Source organism: Symphalangus syndactylus, chromosome 16, assembly GCF_028878055.3.
Source record: "Symphalangus syndactylus isolate Jambi chromosome 16, NHGRI_mSymSyn1-v2.1_pri, whole genome shotgun sequence".
In the NCBI taxonomy this organism is placed as follows: Eukaryota; Metazoa; Chordata; class Mammalia; order Primates; family Hylobatidae; genus Symphalangus; species Symphalangus syndactylus.
This window is the reverse complement of record NC_072438.2, coordinates 79,068,111-79,086,630: the sequence shown is the minus strand read 5'-3', so window position 1 is coordinate 79,086,630 and position 18,520 is coordinate 79,068,111. Positions and strand designations below refer to the sequence as shown.

Here is an 18,520-nt window from a genome sequence, read left to right as displayed (position 1 = left end):
TTATAATCTCATGGGAACCAAAGTTAATAGTCAATTCAAACCTCTCGTCATTCTTGACTTAGTAGCAGCTTTTGACAAGGTTGACACAATCTCTTCTCCTTACATTTTCTTTGTCTTCTAAGATACCTCTGACTCTTAGGTTTTCCTGCAGCTCAAGAAATATTTATTCTCAGTTTCATTCATTGTTTTTTCTTCTCTCTCTCTCTACCATACACATGTCTTAATAAGGGCTTGTCCCTGAAAATGGACCTAGTTCTTCTCTCACTACACTCACATTTTTTACGTATTATCTAGTCCCATGACATTAAATACCATACAGAAGGTAATTACTGTTAAGAGGTTCCAATTTACAATTCAAAACTTCATGTATCTTACTGTATCTAAAGCTGAAATCCGTTTTTTTCTCCCTAATGCTCTATCACTTCAAATAAAAGCATATGTATAGTTTCCGGTTGCTGAGGCCAAAATCTTTGACTTAGGAGTCATCCTTAACAACACTCCCAAAACCTCCATATATGCTACTCCAGAAATTTCTATTGTACCAACTTTAAAGCCAGAAGACAGAGTGAAAATTCTATTTTTTTAAGTTCAGAGGTACCTGCGCAGGTTTGTTATATAGTGTAAACCCATGTCATGGGGGTTTGTTATACAGATTATTATACAGACTATATATAATTTTTGAGTTTTATAAAATTATTCATTTTTATACAAGATATTTCCCTGTTAAATACCTTTTAACTATTTTTATTGGATTTAGATGGCAAAGTTATATTAGCCACATAAAATCAGATAGGCAGTATCAACATGTTTTCCATTTTCTTAAACAATTTGTGTGAGATGGAATTATTGCTTTCATGAATGGTAGAAGAATTTACTAAAGATATCCTATGATACCTTAGTTTTGTTGTAGAAAACAATGAGTTACTTGTTTGTTATTCAGATTATTTCATCACCCAGGTATTAAGCCTAGTACCCATTAGTTAAAATTTAGTTAGTATAATATCAGCCTTCTGCTAAAAATTCTACAGTATCTTCCCATGTAACGTAGAGTAAAAGTCAGAATTTATATAAGACCCTACATATTAGTTTCCTATTCCTATTGTAAGAAATAACCACAAACCTAATGAATTAAAACAACACAAATTAATTTTCTTATAGCTGTTAAATGTCAGAAGTCTAAAACCAAGGAGATGATAGGGTTGCATTCCTTCTGGAAGCTTCAAAGGAGACTGTTTCCTTGCCTTTTCCAGCTGTCTGCATTCTGTGGCTTGTGTCCCCTTCCTTCCTCTCCAAAGTGCATCATTTCAACCTCTACTTCCATTGTCACATCTCTTTTTTCTGAAATTGACTCTCTTGCTTCACTCTTAACAGAGACTCATGAGTTATATTGAGATCACTCATGTAATCCAGGATACTTGCTTCACATCAAGATCCTTAATTTGATCACATTTGCATAGTCTCTTCTGACATTTGAAGTGACATGCTCACAGTTGTGAGGATTAGGGTGTGGCCATCCTTGAGGGCCATTATTCAGTCTACCACACCCTAGGGATTCTGGGCACCCCCTGACCCGTTACCTCTTTTCCCTCTTCTCCTACCACTTTCGTCTTGCTTCCTTTGCTTCAGCTACACTTGACTCCTTGCTTTCCTCAAATACACACCAGGACCTCCCAATTTAAAGCATTTGCAGTAATTATTTCTTCTTCATGAAAATAGTAACCCCTTGATAACTGCCGGTCTCATTCACTTCCTTCCAGTCCTTTGCTCAAATATCACCTTTTCCGTGAGGAAGCATTGATCACCATGACCTGTTCTGCCCTATTCCCAATATTCCTTACCTTGCTAAATCTCTTCTTTTCTGATTGCACTTATCATTTGTAACAACTGTAAGAATACGTCTCACGTTTATTTTGAATTTCCTGTATTTCTCACTAAAAATGCAAGCTTCATGAGGACAGGATGGTTGTCTTCCATGCAGTGATGTGACAGAGTGACCTAGAGATTGCCCAGAAAATACTTGGTGCTCCATGCCTGTTATGAATTTGTGAATGAAGCAATCCACAAGAAAACAATAGACATCCTGAAGAAACTCTCGGTAAAACACTGGAAAAACTTCAATACATGGTTATAATCATCCAGAAGAAGTGTCGAAGTAACCGAAACTTGAACTGTTTACTAAATTCTAGAACAGAGAACCCAGGATGGAACCCTTAAAAAATTTATTTCATTATCCGCTTGGACTTATTTTTGGTAACACAAAAAGTACATGTTTTGATATAAAAAATCTTAATTACAAAAATGAAAGATTACTGATATTGAGAAAAATGCGAATAAAAAAGATATTTTTAAAATTCTAAAAATAAGAAGTTAAGATGTTGATATCAAATAACAGGAACTCATTCACTGCTGGTGGAAGTTGTATTGGTTACAACTTAGGAAAGTACTATGACAACTTCTGAAAAGATTAAAGCTAGGTACATACTATAGAACAGCAATTTTACTTCAGATTCTATACTAATGTACATGAGTATCAGGATACATGTACAGAAATGATCGTAGGAGCATTGTTAGTAACAGTCAAAACTAGGGGAAGAGGCCACTCCATATACACATTGATATGTGTATAACACATCCATTGATATGTGACCCATATTAATAGGACTGTACTGAATTCAAATATGCTTATGTAGAAAGATACGCTACACAACAATATTTGGCAAAAGAAGAAAGACAAAAGATTATCTGAACTATGATTACACTTAAATTTCAAAAACAGCCAAAATTCTAGTATTTTATTTAGAAATACCTATATAGATATTCAAACTATAGAGAAAAACAGACATTATTATCACAAAATAAAGCTTAATGGCACCTCTCGGAAGGAGAAATGGTGTTGCTATTAATACACCACAGAGAGGGATTCCTCGGGGCTAGAAATTTTCCATTTCCTGGCCTGGGAAGAGGATACTTCCATTGATTTTTATTTATTTGTTAAAGTGTATACATGTTTTATGTAAATTGAAATATGCATTATGTTTAAAATTTTTAAAACATAAAGGTCAATTAATAAAGACAAACTATGGTTAAAAAAATACTACCATGTCAATAGAAAGACTGACAAAGGATCTGAACATATTTTCAAAATGCAAAATGCTTTAAACACTTAGATGCTCATGCTGACTTAGCATGGACAATAAAATGTCACTCGTAAACCTTTTCACTTAGAAGATAAAATAAATAAATGATAATGGTGATAGTGATTTGCTACAGTTGTGGAAAAATAGTGACTTTCATAGTCATTGGTTTAAGTTGAAACAACGTCAATGGAGGGTAATATAAAATCCCTATCAAAGTTTAAAACTTTTCAAGACTATGCTTCAGCATTTCTATTTGTAGTCATATTTCCTAAAGATATAACTCTGTGTCAAAGAGCACCTGTCATATTGCTATATTAGTATTTTTTTTAAAAATTAAATGTCCTTTAAAAATGTTAAAACAATTGTAGTGCACCCATTAGAAAGAATATTATTCAGCTACTCAAAAAGAGAAAAACGTCTTTATGTACTGTAATGCAATGAGTCCCAGGTCACATTTTTAAGTAAAAAAAAAAAAGCAGATTACATTAGCATCTCACATCTCATAAAGTACACTGCCATGTTTCCAAAAAAAAGATAACACGTTTTTACATGTTTCTCTTGGAATATGTAACAAAAAACTGGAAATATGTAATTTTTTTTTTAAGAAGAAAACCAGGGATGTCTGAGGATCATGATGAGAATCTTAGTTTTAACTGTATACCTTTTCTGTATAAAGTGCATGCATCATCAATTCCAAATACAAATTAAATAATAAACACATAATGGCTATGAAAATTAATTGGATTTTTCTGTGAAAGAGTCAAAATAGCTCTATTACATATGCAATCTTAGTTTTGTACTTAACTAGAAAAAAATCTGCTAATTAATCAGTGCACTACTTAAAAAAATATAACTGTTTTGATGTGGTAATATATATTAATAAATGTAAGAATATTTTCTTTTCTTTTTTTTTTTTTTTGAGACGGAGTCTCACTTTGTCGCCCAGGATGGAGTGCAGTGGCGCAATCTCCACTCACTGCAAGCTCCGCCTCCTGGCTTCAAGCAAATTTCCGCCTCAGCCTCCCAAATAGCTGGGATTACAGGCACGTGCCACCATGCCCAGCTAATTTTTGTATTTTTAGTAGAGACGGGGTTTCCTCATCTTGGCCAGGCTGGTCTTGAACTCCTGACCTCGTGATTCACCTGTCTCGGCCCCCCAAAGTGCTGGGATTACAGACGTGAGCCACCGTGCCCGGCCAAGAATATTCTTAATAATGGTGAATGAGGTATAATGTTGATTCTAATCCTGGAGTCATACATTCAGGGTCAGAAGCGCATTTTTACAACTTTCTCAATTCTTACCACTAGAAAACTTAGAAAATGAGGGCACATATTTTTTCTTAATTATAAATGAAATATAATTGGAACTACCTCATGAGGTTGTTGAAATCCTAAAATAATAAAATAAACTTTAAAGGTATCATTATCAGGCTACATCAAGTTTCAAAATATTATATATCTCATTTAACTTTACCCCCAAAATTTTATGTGATAGTACTTATACCAATATTTTGCTTCCAGAAGAATGTTAAATACTGGTGATGAGAAAGGTCTTTTTAAAAACTGGTGATTTAAATTAGCATGCCTTTTTGTTTGCTGATTATGTTTCATGGTGACTTTGAGCTTAATACAGACATATTTAATTACAATTTTTAACAAAAACAGTGAGCTCACCTGATGTTCACATTCACATCTTTTCTTTTTCTTTTTTTTTTTTCTGTGTGTGTGTGTGTGTGTGTGTGTGTGTGACAAGAGTCTTGCTCTGTTGCCAGGCTGAAGTGCAGTGGCACAATCTTGGCTCACTACAACCTCCACCTCCAGGGTTTACAGGATTCCCCTGCCTCAGTCCCCCGAGTAGCTGGGACTACAGACACGTGCCACCACACCCGGCTAATTTTTTGTATTTTAGTAGAGAAAAGGTTTCACCATGTTGGCCAGGCTGGTCTCGATCTCCTGACCTAGTGATCCACCCGCCTAGGCCTCCCAAAGTGCTCAGATTACAGGCTTGAGCCACCATGCCCGACCTCACATCCATTTTTACTATCCACATCATAATATATCTTACCTTTCTAGTTGTCTAGTTGTTCATAATTTCAAATATAGCTTTTTTTTTTTTTTTTTTTTTTCCCTGATACAAGGTCTCCCTCTGTCATCCAGGCTGGAGTGCAGTGGCATGATCATGACCCACTGCAGCCTCAAACTCCCAGGCTCAGGTGATCTTTTCACCTCAGTCTTTCTGGTAGCTGGACTACAGGCATGTGCCACCATGCCTGGATAATTTTTTGTATTTTTAGTAGAGAGTATTTTGCCATGTTGCCCAAGCTGATCTCGAACTCCCAGGCTCAAGCAATCTTCGCGTCAGTCTCCCAAAGTGCTGGGATTGCAGACGTGAGCCACTGCACCCGGCCCACTTAATTTTTAATCTCAATAATATGACTCGGAAAACCTAGAATGTAGCCTTCTTCCAGTCTAACTCAAAGCCATCTTATTCTCATTTGCCCAGATTATTACAACTAGTCTCTCCTGGGTCCACACTGATCTCGAAATTGCTACATCTGTTCCTGTGATGAGTTTGTATCACTCAACAAGATCAGTCATCAATTCCTTGGAACATTTTGCTTCTTTGGCCTCTAGAAGGGTCATAGTCTCCTTCCCTCCACCAACACACAAACATACTTTTTCTTTAAAAAAAACAAAACCAAAAAAAACGGAATTTTGCTTTTGTTACCCAGGCTGGAGTGCAGTAGCGCAATCTTCGCTCACTGCAACCTCTGCCTCCCAGGTTCAAGCAATTCTCCTGCCTCAGCCTCCCAAGTAGCTGGGATTACAGGCACCCGCTACCACGCCTAGCTAATTTTTTGTATTTTTAGTAGAGACAGGGTTTCACCATGTTGTCCAGGCTGGTCTCAAACTCTTGACCTCAGGTGATCCACCTGCCTCAGCCTCCCAAAGTGCCAGGATGACAGGCGTGAGCCACCGCTCCCAGCCCAAACATACTTTTTCTTGGATGTTCTCTACATCTAGAAGTAAACATAATCAAAGGTCATTTCCTAGATTTTTGGTTTTTTCTCTTTATTGTGTCCCTTCAGAAGCTCAGTCATCACAGGGGCAGAAGCCTAGTCCACTCATGATTCACAGTTCTGTACCTCCGCTCTGCTAGACTCAGGAAAATCAGACACACACAAACTAGATTTGGTGCTAAGCCTATGATGCAGACTTGTAAACAGCGACAGAGGAGTGTCAAAGAAAATTGAAAAAGCTCAGTCGTCTTGCGCTTTTTTTGGGGTGGTATTTGAAAATGATACCACTGAATGCTAAGAAATTTGATGATGTAAGTTAAGCTAAACTGCAGCCAAATTAAAATTCCTTTAGAAAATTTGATATAATAGTATATATTCTTACAGCTCAATTTCCTACTTGATAATATACCTCTAATCTTGGGCTAGGATTTAACATTTTAATTTAAAGTTCTACATTTAATAGCTTTATGTAATCTATAAATGCATAGTATATTTTTAAACATGAAGTTAGTGAGATAATTTTGCTAAAGGGGGAATCTGAAATTTACATTAAATTCCCTTTGCCTACTGTGGATTAGAGCTCTCAAGAGAGAAGCAAATGTTTTAAGTTATAGTTTAACAAAGTTGCTGCTCCCCCTCTCACTTTTAATCCACCTACCGGAAAATCTACATGCTTTTCTTTATTAACTTTTTTTTTTTTTGAGATGGAGGTTAGCTCTTTTTGTCGAGGCTGTAGTGGTGCAATGGGGCAATCTCAACTCACTACAACCTCCACCTCCCAGGTTCAAGTGATTCTGCTGCCTCAGCCTCCCATGTAGCTGGGATTACAGGCATACACCACCATGCCCGGATAATTTTTTTGTATTTTTAGTAGAAACAAGGTTTCACCATGTTGGTCAGGCTGGTCTCGAACTCCTGACCTCAGGTGATCCACCCACCTTGGTCTCCCAAAGTGCTGGGATTACAGGCGAGAGTCATCGCATCCAGTCTATGTTAACTCTTAATTGAAATTGCCAGGAGTCATGGAACACAGTTCAGTGATTAATAACAATAATAATAATAGTAAAACAATAAGATAGCCCATATTCTTTAATAAAATGGATGTAGACATTTAGCTATATGAAGTGAGTATTTAAGAATTTACTTCAGGAAACTTATTAAAGTGCTCCCTCCTATTCATGCTTTCATATGAAACAAGTGAGAATATTAATATATGAACATATGCCAATTATGACACATTGATGAGCAAACACAATAACAAACATCCCTCTCTTTGATTTACTTTATAGAAAAGAGCATTATTCTTCAATACAATGGGTACAAAATTTAATTGCACATATAATTATGTATTGTCTCCAAGAAAGAAAATGAGAGAGCTCTGGTAGATATTCATAATATCATATTACTAATAACCATGCTTCATTGCCATTACATATGTACTTGTGTGAATTATGTGAATATGAATTATTGATAAATTATATTGAGATACCTTCTGCAGAGCAAAATTTATGTGAGATTTAATACAGTTTTCATTTACCAAGATTTCTCTTGAGCTTTTACTAAAAATCACTGACCCCATTTTCATATAATATTAATATTCTTGAGTATATATTTTAAAAATTCTGTATATGAAAAAATGATTTGCTAAATTATAGATATAAATGTTTTACTTTGAATATTTTGATGGAATAAAGTTTTTCAAATTTATGACACAGAATTTTGAGTGCAAAATTTATGCATTCAGGATTTTCCTGAATACTTTGCTAAAATGATATAGTGAGATTTGAAGATGTATTTTCCCTACATAACTGCTAGCTAAAATATTATTGTATTGAGAGATACATACATTGTATGTGTTTTGAGAATTGAAAACAAAGAGGTGGTGTGCTCTGAAAACATTATTACAGTTTTCTGCAAGGCATGCCTCTATTTATAAATGCTTTTATTACTTCTTAATTGAAGTCCCTAGAGATTTTAATACAGGTTTACATTTTGCATGTGTGTGTGATCTTTACATATTAGAGAAATTATTATATTTATGCAAATGTCCACTCATCAGGAAGATATTTATAATCATTTAATCCAAAGGAGTCTCTGTTAATGTCTATCACATCAACTTGATTAATGTTTTCCAGGACTTTTTCTAAGTAAAATTTCCTAATGCATTTATCTTTTCATGTTCTATCATTATATGGTTGCAATGGACATGGTTCCAATAAAAAATAACTGTGTCCCAATATCCCTGTATCCCCCTACCCCATCTAACCACTAAAAGCAGGTTTATATTTAGTAAACAGTTGTTTTTTATGTAGGTCGTTTTGGTCATGTTTGGATATATATATTTTTTAAATCACTTGGGAACGTTTAGTCTCAAGAACAGTCTCATTTCAGTTATCATGTAGAGTGTTTTCTACATACTGAACTCATATAATGCAAAGATTTTCCACTTGTGCACTTGAGATTTATTTTAGCCTAGGAAGTTTGCAGTGGTGGAGGTCAGAACAGCTTCTCCTCCACTTAGTTCCAGCTACTCCTTCTCCATCTGTGGCCAGTTGACATGACTGTGTCCATATTATCAAGAGTAAAAGGGACACAGTCTAATCTGCTGGACACAGTTGCTATTTCTGGGTTTTATTGTTATTTAAATTTGAGTTAGTCTCTCATGGATCAGTTTTTACAGTTTCAGAGAGATCCTCTAGAAATTCTCAATTATAATTTCCTTATGAGGTATTTCACATCAAAAATACATTCCCAAGGAATAAGCAGATCAATAAAACAATAAAAACATGCTTTTTGAGTCTTCAATCTTAACATTTAGTAACATTGATTCATACAGCAAAAACCCCCAAACTGTTTTATTTTCACTGTATTTACAAGTACTGCAGAAATAGAACATGGGAATATTTGTCGACTATTGTTTTGTTCTTGGTTTTGGAGTCTGTGCTATATCTGAAACAAAAGAGGCCCATAACTTGCTGTTATTATTTGCTCTCTTTGAGCAGAGAGTTTATATTTTCCCCACTGTGTGCGTAATACCACAGCGGTACCTAGAAGATCCTCCTCCACATATTTACTAAAAGAAGGAATAAATACTTCATGCATAGTGGGTGTTTGGAGCCAACAAGTCTATAGAGAAGGATGACCACCACGAGGCTGGAGAAAAATATATGCTTTAAGACTGGACATAAACAGGAGGTCAGGAGGTCTTGTTAGAAGTCTACACTGTGGGAAACAAACAGTAATGCTAACTCTGAAGGGAAGAATATAATTGAGAGCGTATGTAGAAGTATTGAGAGCATATTTAGAAGTAAGAACCCACGAAGAAACAAAATTAGAACTGTTAGGAAAAGGCAAGAGAGATTTTACCATACTGACTTAGAATCAGATTTATGGTTGCCCCTTTATGTTATTGATTTTGTGTGTGTGTGTTTTGGGATTTTTCTCAATTTTTGGTTTTGATTAAAATCTGTTTTTAACATGCTTTTTACCACCTGAGACTAATTATCATATAAAATGTAGACAAAGTTTGTGCAGTAAATATAAAATTAGTGATTTGCTTAGAACTGCTTATTTGTTACAACTAAAAGTAAATTCAAGGCTTTACAGTTTAATATCATTATTTACTTTAGATTTGAAGATATGGAAGCTGAGGAATTTGAAATTATCTGCTCAACGCAACTGGACTGAGCAATAGGAAACTGATTAGAAACTACATGTAAAAAGATATTAAACTAATAAAAAATAGGAGTTTATAATCGCGATGTTCCTTGAATTTAAATTTGGAATTTTAAAATATTTATAGAAGGTTTCACTGCAGAAGTAACATATTTCAAAAGTAGGTTCCTTGAAGTTCAACATGTGAAGCTCTTGCCTTGGAAGATAACGAGAGGGGAGTGAGTATATAGGAAATATCTACATATTCCAATAAATTCCAGTATACAGGAAGATTCTTAACGGTCAGTGTTATGATTTGATCATGGAAAAAATGGAAAAAGAAAGCTCTTACACTAAATATATTTTTGTTTAGAATGTATTTAACAGAATGATTTACAGGAAAATGCTTCTATTTATGGCGATCTCAACAAATAAATGTTTTGAATTGAGTATGGTTGACTTTGTTTCTTACAAAACAAAAGGAGTTGTGGCAGTGACAATTAGCCAATGGGCTTTATTCCTCTCCTTTCCCTTTCTCTCGCCCCCTCTTAATTTTTTTTCTAAATGAGTTTTTAAGTACACATATAATTTATATTTATAATGTAATATTATTAGAAGTGAGTACAATAATAGAAATTAGTATATATATATATATACTACATAGTATATATATTATGTTAGTGTATTAGTGTATATAATACACTATAATCATGCCCTTTGATTTCATGGATAAGAAAATGAAGGCCAAGAGAAGTTGACAAACCAAGGGGAGAGAAACAGTGGCAAAAACAATGTCACATCCTAGGTTTTCTGATTGATAGTTGTATGTTTTCTTAAGCTCCTCTCTACTTTAACCCAATGAGCAGTAATGGGATTTTCGTTTTGCTTTAATCACATAGCAGTAATGGGTTTCTATCTGAGAAATTACAGGCATCAATTCTTCCTAGGGTCTGGTTAGCTAATTGTTCGGGTATTTAAAAAATTTTTCCTTCCGCTCCACACAGGTGCTTTCTAGTCTTGTCCTCATCAAACCAGTGTAAGTCTCTCCATTGCTAGTGGGAGAGTGCTTTGTAAGCTCCCAAAATATTCCCCACTACAGGGAGATATCTGTCACTATGTTTCCATATGTCTAGTGATTGGAACACACATTACTCTGACATCTAAACCAACCCAGAGGCATTGAAACACTTATCACCATATCACATGCCTACTTTAAAGGATGTAAAACTGGAAGAATAATTTCTGAAAGAAAATACGACTGTGATAAATTCCTTATAAATAATGATGGAGAGAATATGTGGGGGATTTTAAGTTTTTTATACTTCATGAGGAAAATATATTTTAGCCTCAAGTTATATTTATTATAATGTTTGTTTATTAAAATATCACGTTAAACATTGCCTTTTTGGCATATCCTCATGTGTATGTTTATCTCTTAAATAAGATTGTAACTGTATAAGTAATTAATGTAACACAAATAATAAAGCAATTAATACAATACTATAGTATAGACAAAAAATGTTAAAGCATCTATTTCACAGATTATGACATGAATAAACCATGGAAACTACAAAACCGATTGAAATGTGAGCTAAAATCTAGACACTGGCCATTAAAAGCAGACTCAGAGAAGTGTGAGAGTTACAACACCTAAATCATTTCTGTTAACTCTAGTAGTTCAGCACAGTCTATATGGAAAAGAACTGATGAACACATTCATAAATTCCTTACACCAATATTCATTAAAGAGTTTTCTAATTTGTTTTCATAAAGCAGAGCAGGAAGCATAAAATTTGAGATATATATCAAGATGCATATATCTTAAGTTTACCAACTTAATTGTCTTCAGTGATTAAAACTTCCAGACTAGTCTTCTCTGCCAAAGAACCAAATGCCACCAGATGGCAGAGGGAATTCAATTTAATATGACTCAGGTTAATTCAATCAGCTAAACAGTTATTAAGATCTACTCTAAGAGCTTCATACTCTCTTATTACTCTAAGAGATATGAAGTATAGTTGTTGAATTCAAGGTGTTGATATTTTATGAGATAAAAATAAAAAGTAAATAAGAAGTAGCTTGACTATAATGAGAGAGTATATAATGTAATGATAATTCAATTTACCAACATTTATTAGATCATCAGAAAGTACTAGATGAAGGGAAATAGATGCAAACAAGCTAACTGCTATGTGCAGGAAGAACCAAAGAAAACTATTCATAGTTTCTACAGCCCAGATTTCAGTTATTATCTTTCTACGCAGTTAGTTTCATAAACTAAAAGTTGTCTATGAGAGCAACCTTCACTCTCTACTCCCAGGCTTTTAATCAATGAGATCCATGAAAAGCCTGCTACTTTGTGCTTTCTGGTAAGATTCCTTTGGTTGCTGTTTCTTTTCCTTTTCTTTCTAGTCAATATGATATTGAACCTTTAATATCATCTTTCTCATTTTACCAGATATTTTAAAAGGTCTGAAATGATTGCAATATGACAAAACATATCAGTGTTTTAAAATCAATGAAAACGTTGTCTCAAAAATAGGGTTTTTGGAAGAAAAAACCTTTCACACAATTTTAATTATTTGAATGAAGATATCATAGTTAAGGTTAATGAAAAAATTGTCAATGCAGTAATGTATCCATGATAATTATGTAGTGTTAACATGTGATTTATGTTAGTGTATCTAATTTCCTTTTATTCTTTGACATATTCTCACAATCTATAAAAATAATAATATTGACTATTAAAATGAATTTTTTCTTAAGCTCTCAAGTCAACTAAGGCATTATCTAACTTCAATTAGATTCAGATCGTGTCAAGAAAGAAAATTTGAACTGAATACAACATAGTGTGTAAAAGCATTCATTAGTACTTTTATGTTAAGCTTCTCATTTCATTTCCAACCACAACTAATTATCCTCACTAACTTTATAATTCTGTAGAATGAAAACTCTTCCTGTCCACCTCGTATTGCAATAGCTAAACTATTTTTACTTGCTTTTCTTCCTGTTTGTTTTTCTTTATACAAATGCACCCATAGTGTGACCTAAGAAAAATAAATAACATTCATACCTAGAATAAATTTTCTTATAATAAGCAACATTTGTATCCTTGAATCATATTTTGGTGACATTTGCTTTCTTGTTCTGTAGAAGATTAAACAACTTTGAAATGTTTTTGCTTCCTCACTGAACTCAATAGCAATGTGAAATATATATATATATACACACACACACACACACACACACATATGTATTGTCATTTAAATGACTGTATTTACATATAGGTTTCTCACTATCATTGCTTTCTAACCATAAATTCTAAAATTGCAGTTCTGAGTACCTCTTTAATCCATAAGTTATTGGGCAGAATTAATTCTAATAAATAAATTTATGCATTTATCATTTTATATTCATTCCACAGTTTTTATCAAATTAGAATTTGTGTTCCATAACCAAAAATGCTTTAGGGAGATTTAAAGAATCATATTTACAAAAATGATGGCTTGATGACCTTCAAATTTTCATCAGTAAAATATATAAAGAGCAAATGTAACCACATGCCATTTTAACACAAGCTTACCTTGCCTACGTATTGATAATCAGATCCTGTATATTCTTCAAGTAAGAAAAATTGATTCCACATCCAACCACGTTTTTGACGATGGAGAATTTTGCCATCACTCCTTGGTACACGTGAACTTAAAATTCTTTGCTGTGGTACAGGTGTCCTTCTGAACATTATTTCTGGAGAGCAGAAATGTGGCAGGCATACCCAGAATAGAAACAGTAGCAAAAATTGATGTATTGTCATAGTTCGCTTTTTGACAAATCCCAACGTAGATGAAGAGAAGTGGTCCTATTTTACCCAGTTGATTTTACTGTGTTTCAACTGGTTTCCAACATTTCATCAATGTTTTGTTCATGTTTCCCAAAGCTTCAAACAAACAAACAAACAAAAAGTTAGTTGACAACATTATCATTATTACTTTTCATTTTGAATTTAAAGTGACAATAGTTTATTAATAACAACCAGAACATTCATTTTCGTTATTTTTCATACAATAATGAATAGTTTTGAGAAATATTACTTGTCTAGCAATATGTCTACAATTTACGAAAATATAATTGTAAATGTTTATTTCCACCAAATTCTAAAGAAAGGACATTATTAGACTTTTTTTTTCTTTTGGCATTTTAACAGTTTTTAGTAATTACATTGCTATATACACAGGAGATATAGTTCATTCTGCATGTCAATTTTTTCAGAGTAATTTAACACAAATTATAATTTTGAAAACAAAACTGTGATTTAAATAACCTACAGGAATCATGCCTTCTGTTGTGCAATTTTATATTTTAATGTTTTTAAACAGCAGCATAATTTCTTCAAATTTAATCCTACTCAGAGGTAAAAGTAAAGGCACAAACAAAACACAACACAACAAAACAAAACAAAACAAATGAGAAAACTAGGAATGCCTTCCTTTGAAGACCTCTCCTCTCTTCCCTGTTAGGTTGGACTGGGGAACACCTAGAGTTTCCTTGAGTAGAAAGTAATCACTACTACAGTGAACCAATTTGTAATATAATTAAATCTAGCAGATAATCTGCTTCTAACTACCTCTACTGCCTGGTCCAGAACTCCATTATACCCCAGGCTGACTATGGTAACAGCCTACTGACTGTTCTCTACACCCTCCCTGCCACTATTTTCTCAACAAAATTTCCTTAGAAGTCTATTAAAATTTAAGTCAGATCATGTCATTTTTCTTCACAAAACACTCCAGTGGTTTCTTATCCCACTTTGATAGAAACCAAAGTCTGTCCAATAATGCTGCACTCCGTTTCTTGACTGCTGGCCACCTCTCTGCCCATGTTTCACTTTAACCCTCCACCACATCCCCCTAAACTGACTCTTCTCCAGCCACAGGGTCCTTCTTGCTTCGCCATGCAATACATTTCACATGCTCCCTTCCTTAACCAGCAACTTCCTACTTGTTCTCTGTGCCTAGAATGATTTTCCTGTAGATGTTCACCTAGCTAGATCCTCTGTTTCCTTCAGGTCTTTCTTTAAAACCACCCCTGACATTTCATATATTCCAGTATACTACATGTATTTTATTATTTATTGTATACATATTCTGTTTTTCTGCTACAATCCCATGTAGGAAGATAATTTTACTCTTTTCTTCATTACTGTATCACAGTGCATAAAAAACAATCTTGCGTGTAATAGATGTTCAATAAACAGTTTGTATGAGTAAATGAATGAATGAATTGCAAGTCAGTGCAAATATTTGACTACCATTACCTGCTATATGTTTTTATGCTCAAGCATTTATGTATAGAAATACATATTTTTGAATTACAGTAACTTTTATATTATTCTTCATTTATATTATTGTGAATATACTTATGTTGTTTTGTGTGTGTGTGTCGATTGTCTTTTGTTTCCTAATATGTATGGATTTTATTTCAGGATATAATAAAGTATGCGTTATAAAAAGTGATTTGAGAAGCAGAAGGATTGAGTTTCACTTCTCTAATATGGCAATGCATTATAAGTACTCCTGCTTTTACATTTTTGCTTACATCCACAGTAATTTGTTAGCAATCTCTTTACTTTTTGTTCCATTATTAAGAAGATTTAAAAGTTAATATAAATGTTTCAAAGAAATAAGATTAATAGTTAAGCAGTGTCTCCCTTGAGTGTATTAAATGACACTGGAGTCGTCCAGAATGCCTGAAGACGTACAGCATGATAGATGGAAATTGTATTTCAATATGTCATGTAATACTCTACTTGGAGTTTAGAAATTATCTGATGCATAAAATGGTCTTACATCACAAAGCACTGAAACTGAAATTGATTGGATTCTAAGTAATAGGAACATTTACCAAAATAGTGGCTTTTATATGTATTAGGATGTGCTAGGCGGTATTCTCCAGAAATGTACACTATTCCCAAGAGGCAGGGGAGAGTTTGTGTGAGGGTTTCTGTTTTCTTCTACAAAAGCTTTAAAACTTATTGAAGAAACAATCATTCTCTTTTCATCTCTTTTTACATTTTTAACAATTGTCAGCAATTCTATGATGCATTGGTGATCACTTTCAATACAGTTATAACCTTCCCTAGTGTGAAAAGCCTATGCACCAAGGTTTTGGAAAAGAGTAGGTGGGGACTCTAGCTATAAAAGTTGCTATTGAATAACTGGACCCCACATGCATGAGATCATTTCCTTTGTTATTGTTCTAGTTTCAATTATTTAATGATAAATGTCCTGAAGAATCCCCAGTAAAATGCATTATTTAATACTGATGCAAGATAATTAGATGACACAGTTAAATAAAAATAGAAAATTATATGAAACAAATCTAACATTTAATTTGTCTGCAGTTAGTTCTTCCTAGTTATGTTCTAAGTAACTAGGAGCCTACATATTAGACATTTCAAAACATTGTGACTTTATTATAAATATCACTAATAATCATCCTTCCAGTAACCTAACCCAAATTACAGTTGGCATTTCCATTTAGCCAAGTGTACCTTTTACATGGTCAGTCAATGCATTGCATTGCTGCTTTTTCCACCCAGTGGCTCTCAGCTGTCTTTTTTTTTGTCAATGTGTCATCACACTATTTGAAATGATTATCATTTCATGCAAACAGCATACAATAACTACTAACAGATGTTTTCCTTAACCTCAATCTTTCTTATTTAAAATATATCCTACAGGGTGTTGGCTAAATTAATTTTCTGAAACCCACTTCTCCAAGGCTCAAATCAATTAAAATTTTTGAACACGTCTACCACTGGGAAGATTAACATCAAAACTTTATATTTCATTTCAATATCTGAAACCAGATAATTTTTAAAACATCATTTTACAATATTTCTAGTTGTTTTAATTTCAACCCTGATATGTAACTTCTTATATGTATAAACTATTTCCCCACTAGTATACAATTCTGAATAATATCGAGGTGACTAGAAACGTATTGAATTTCCCTCAATAGTAAAAAGCGGTATATACAAATATATCAGTATATGTCTCTTTAATTAACTGATATATTTATAAAAGCTTCTCTAAATATGTTGGACTATTTATGATGAGAAATAAAAGCTAAATTTTAGAATATAAAAATATGACATAAGGGAGCTGTTGTGCTTGCTTGATATTATTAACAGAATTACAATGAGAAGGAATCAGGTGGGTTGAAACTATTGTTAAACTACCTTTCTGACTAAAAATGCTAAAATTAATGAAATCCTATAATTTCAGTTCCAGTTAATTTTATTTTCAGAAAATATTTTCAAAACTACATTGCTTTATTTTAATATCAAAAATAATTTAACATGAATATCACGTGAGCTTTAAGAATTATTAAAACACCCTTTAGCCATTCTGCAATCCCATATTTCCTTTGGACCAGTGCTCCTCCAACTTTAATGTACACTCACAACTCCTGGGTCACTTGTTAAATATCTATGTTCTCATTCAGCGGGTCTGGTGTGGGGCATAAGATGCAATATTTCCAATATGTTCACCTATAATGCCAATGCAGGTGGACCACGTGTTTTGACTGGCAAAGCTGTAGACCTCCCTCACACCTAAAATCATCCTCAGAATGTTTTTATAACTTTTTCCTATTTAGTGCTTCAGCCCCCAGATACGTAGCCTACTACAATGAGGGGAATATAAGCTATATGGTGACTGCGGTCAGAAAATCAAAGCATTATTTCTAAATACTCTAAGGCCTTTTTCCATATTTTTTTAACCAGAAGAGTTTGTTTGCTTCAAGCTACAGTACATACGATAGCAATTTTTCTCCTAATCATGCTGTAAACTATGTTTTTCTTTATATGTGCATTTTAAAGCATTTGTCTCACTGGGTCTCATTTCATTTTTACAGTAACAGGACTTTCATTATTCTTCTGAAATACTTATCACAAATATTATTTTCTCTATAACCTGTTAATTTTATTATACAGGCAGTCAAGAACAGCAGATCACAGAATATAATATAATGGGCATTTTGGTACATCTCGATTACTAATTAAGTCTCCACACATCACAGATGATCAATTAAGCTACAATCTATTCTTGGCTAATAAAAGGAATTAGTCCTTCTTCAGTCAATTTATTATGTTGATTAGGATCCCAATGTGCCAGCTTTTAAAAATATATATATTATTTATAAGAGTAATCGAAAATGCTAAAGATTATAGATATAAAAGTCCCTATAGATGGACAATTTTAATCCTTTTAAAGTTTCATAGACCAAATACAGTCTAATAACATTTCAACATTGAGAAATAAAGGAACATTTTTCAGATGTGTTTATACAATTAAAATGAGTCAAGGCATACTAAATACTTCCTTTTTATTCAGCTGATACCATTTTATGCATCTAGTATAAAGCACCATGTGAGATAATTGAATCAAAGCATTACACTAAGGACTCAAATAATGTGAGTCCATATGCTTGATCATATTATCCAAGAGTTCATTACACATTACCTACGGTGCTCTATTGTCATAGAAAATGTGTAATTCTACATTGAATATTTATCACTCTATTTTAAGTATTCTGCATATATATTTCTGTTTAGACTGTAAGTTTGAGGCAGGGTTTTATGTCTTCCATGCAAAGCTAGTAATATAGAGAATAATGCAAAGTGTTAAATAAGTATATTTAAATTGG

General features: G+C 33.4%; 1 protein-coding gene across 2 annotated transcripts in view; it reads right to left on the bottom strand.

The window, feature by feature from the left end:
* Positions 1 to 18,520, bottom strand: part of LOC129464491 (cadherin-10) — a 165,382-nt gene that overhangs the window by 98,099 nt on the left and 48,763 nt on the right. For both annotated transcript variants that reach the window (XM_055245783.2, XM_055245782.2), the window contains exon 2: positions 13,395 to 13,748. In XM_055245783.2, the coding sequence (XP_055101758.1) occupies positions 13,395 to 13,625 (231 nt within the window). In that variant the 5' untranslated portion in view covers positions 13,626 to 13,748. The remainder of the gene's footprint in view (positions 1 to 13,394; positions 13,749 to 18,520) is intronic.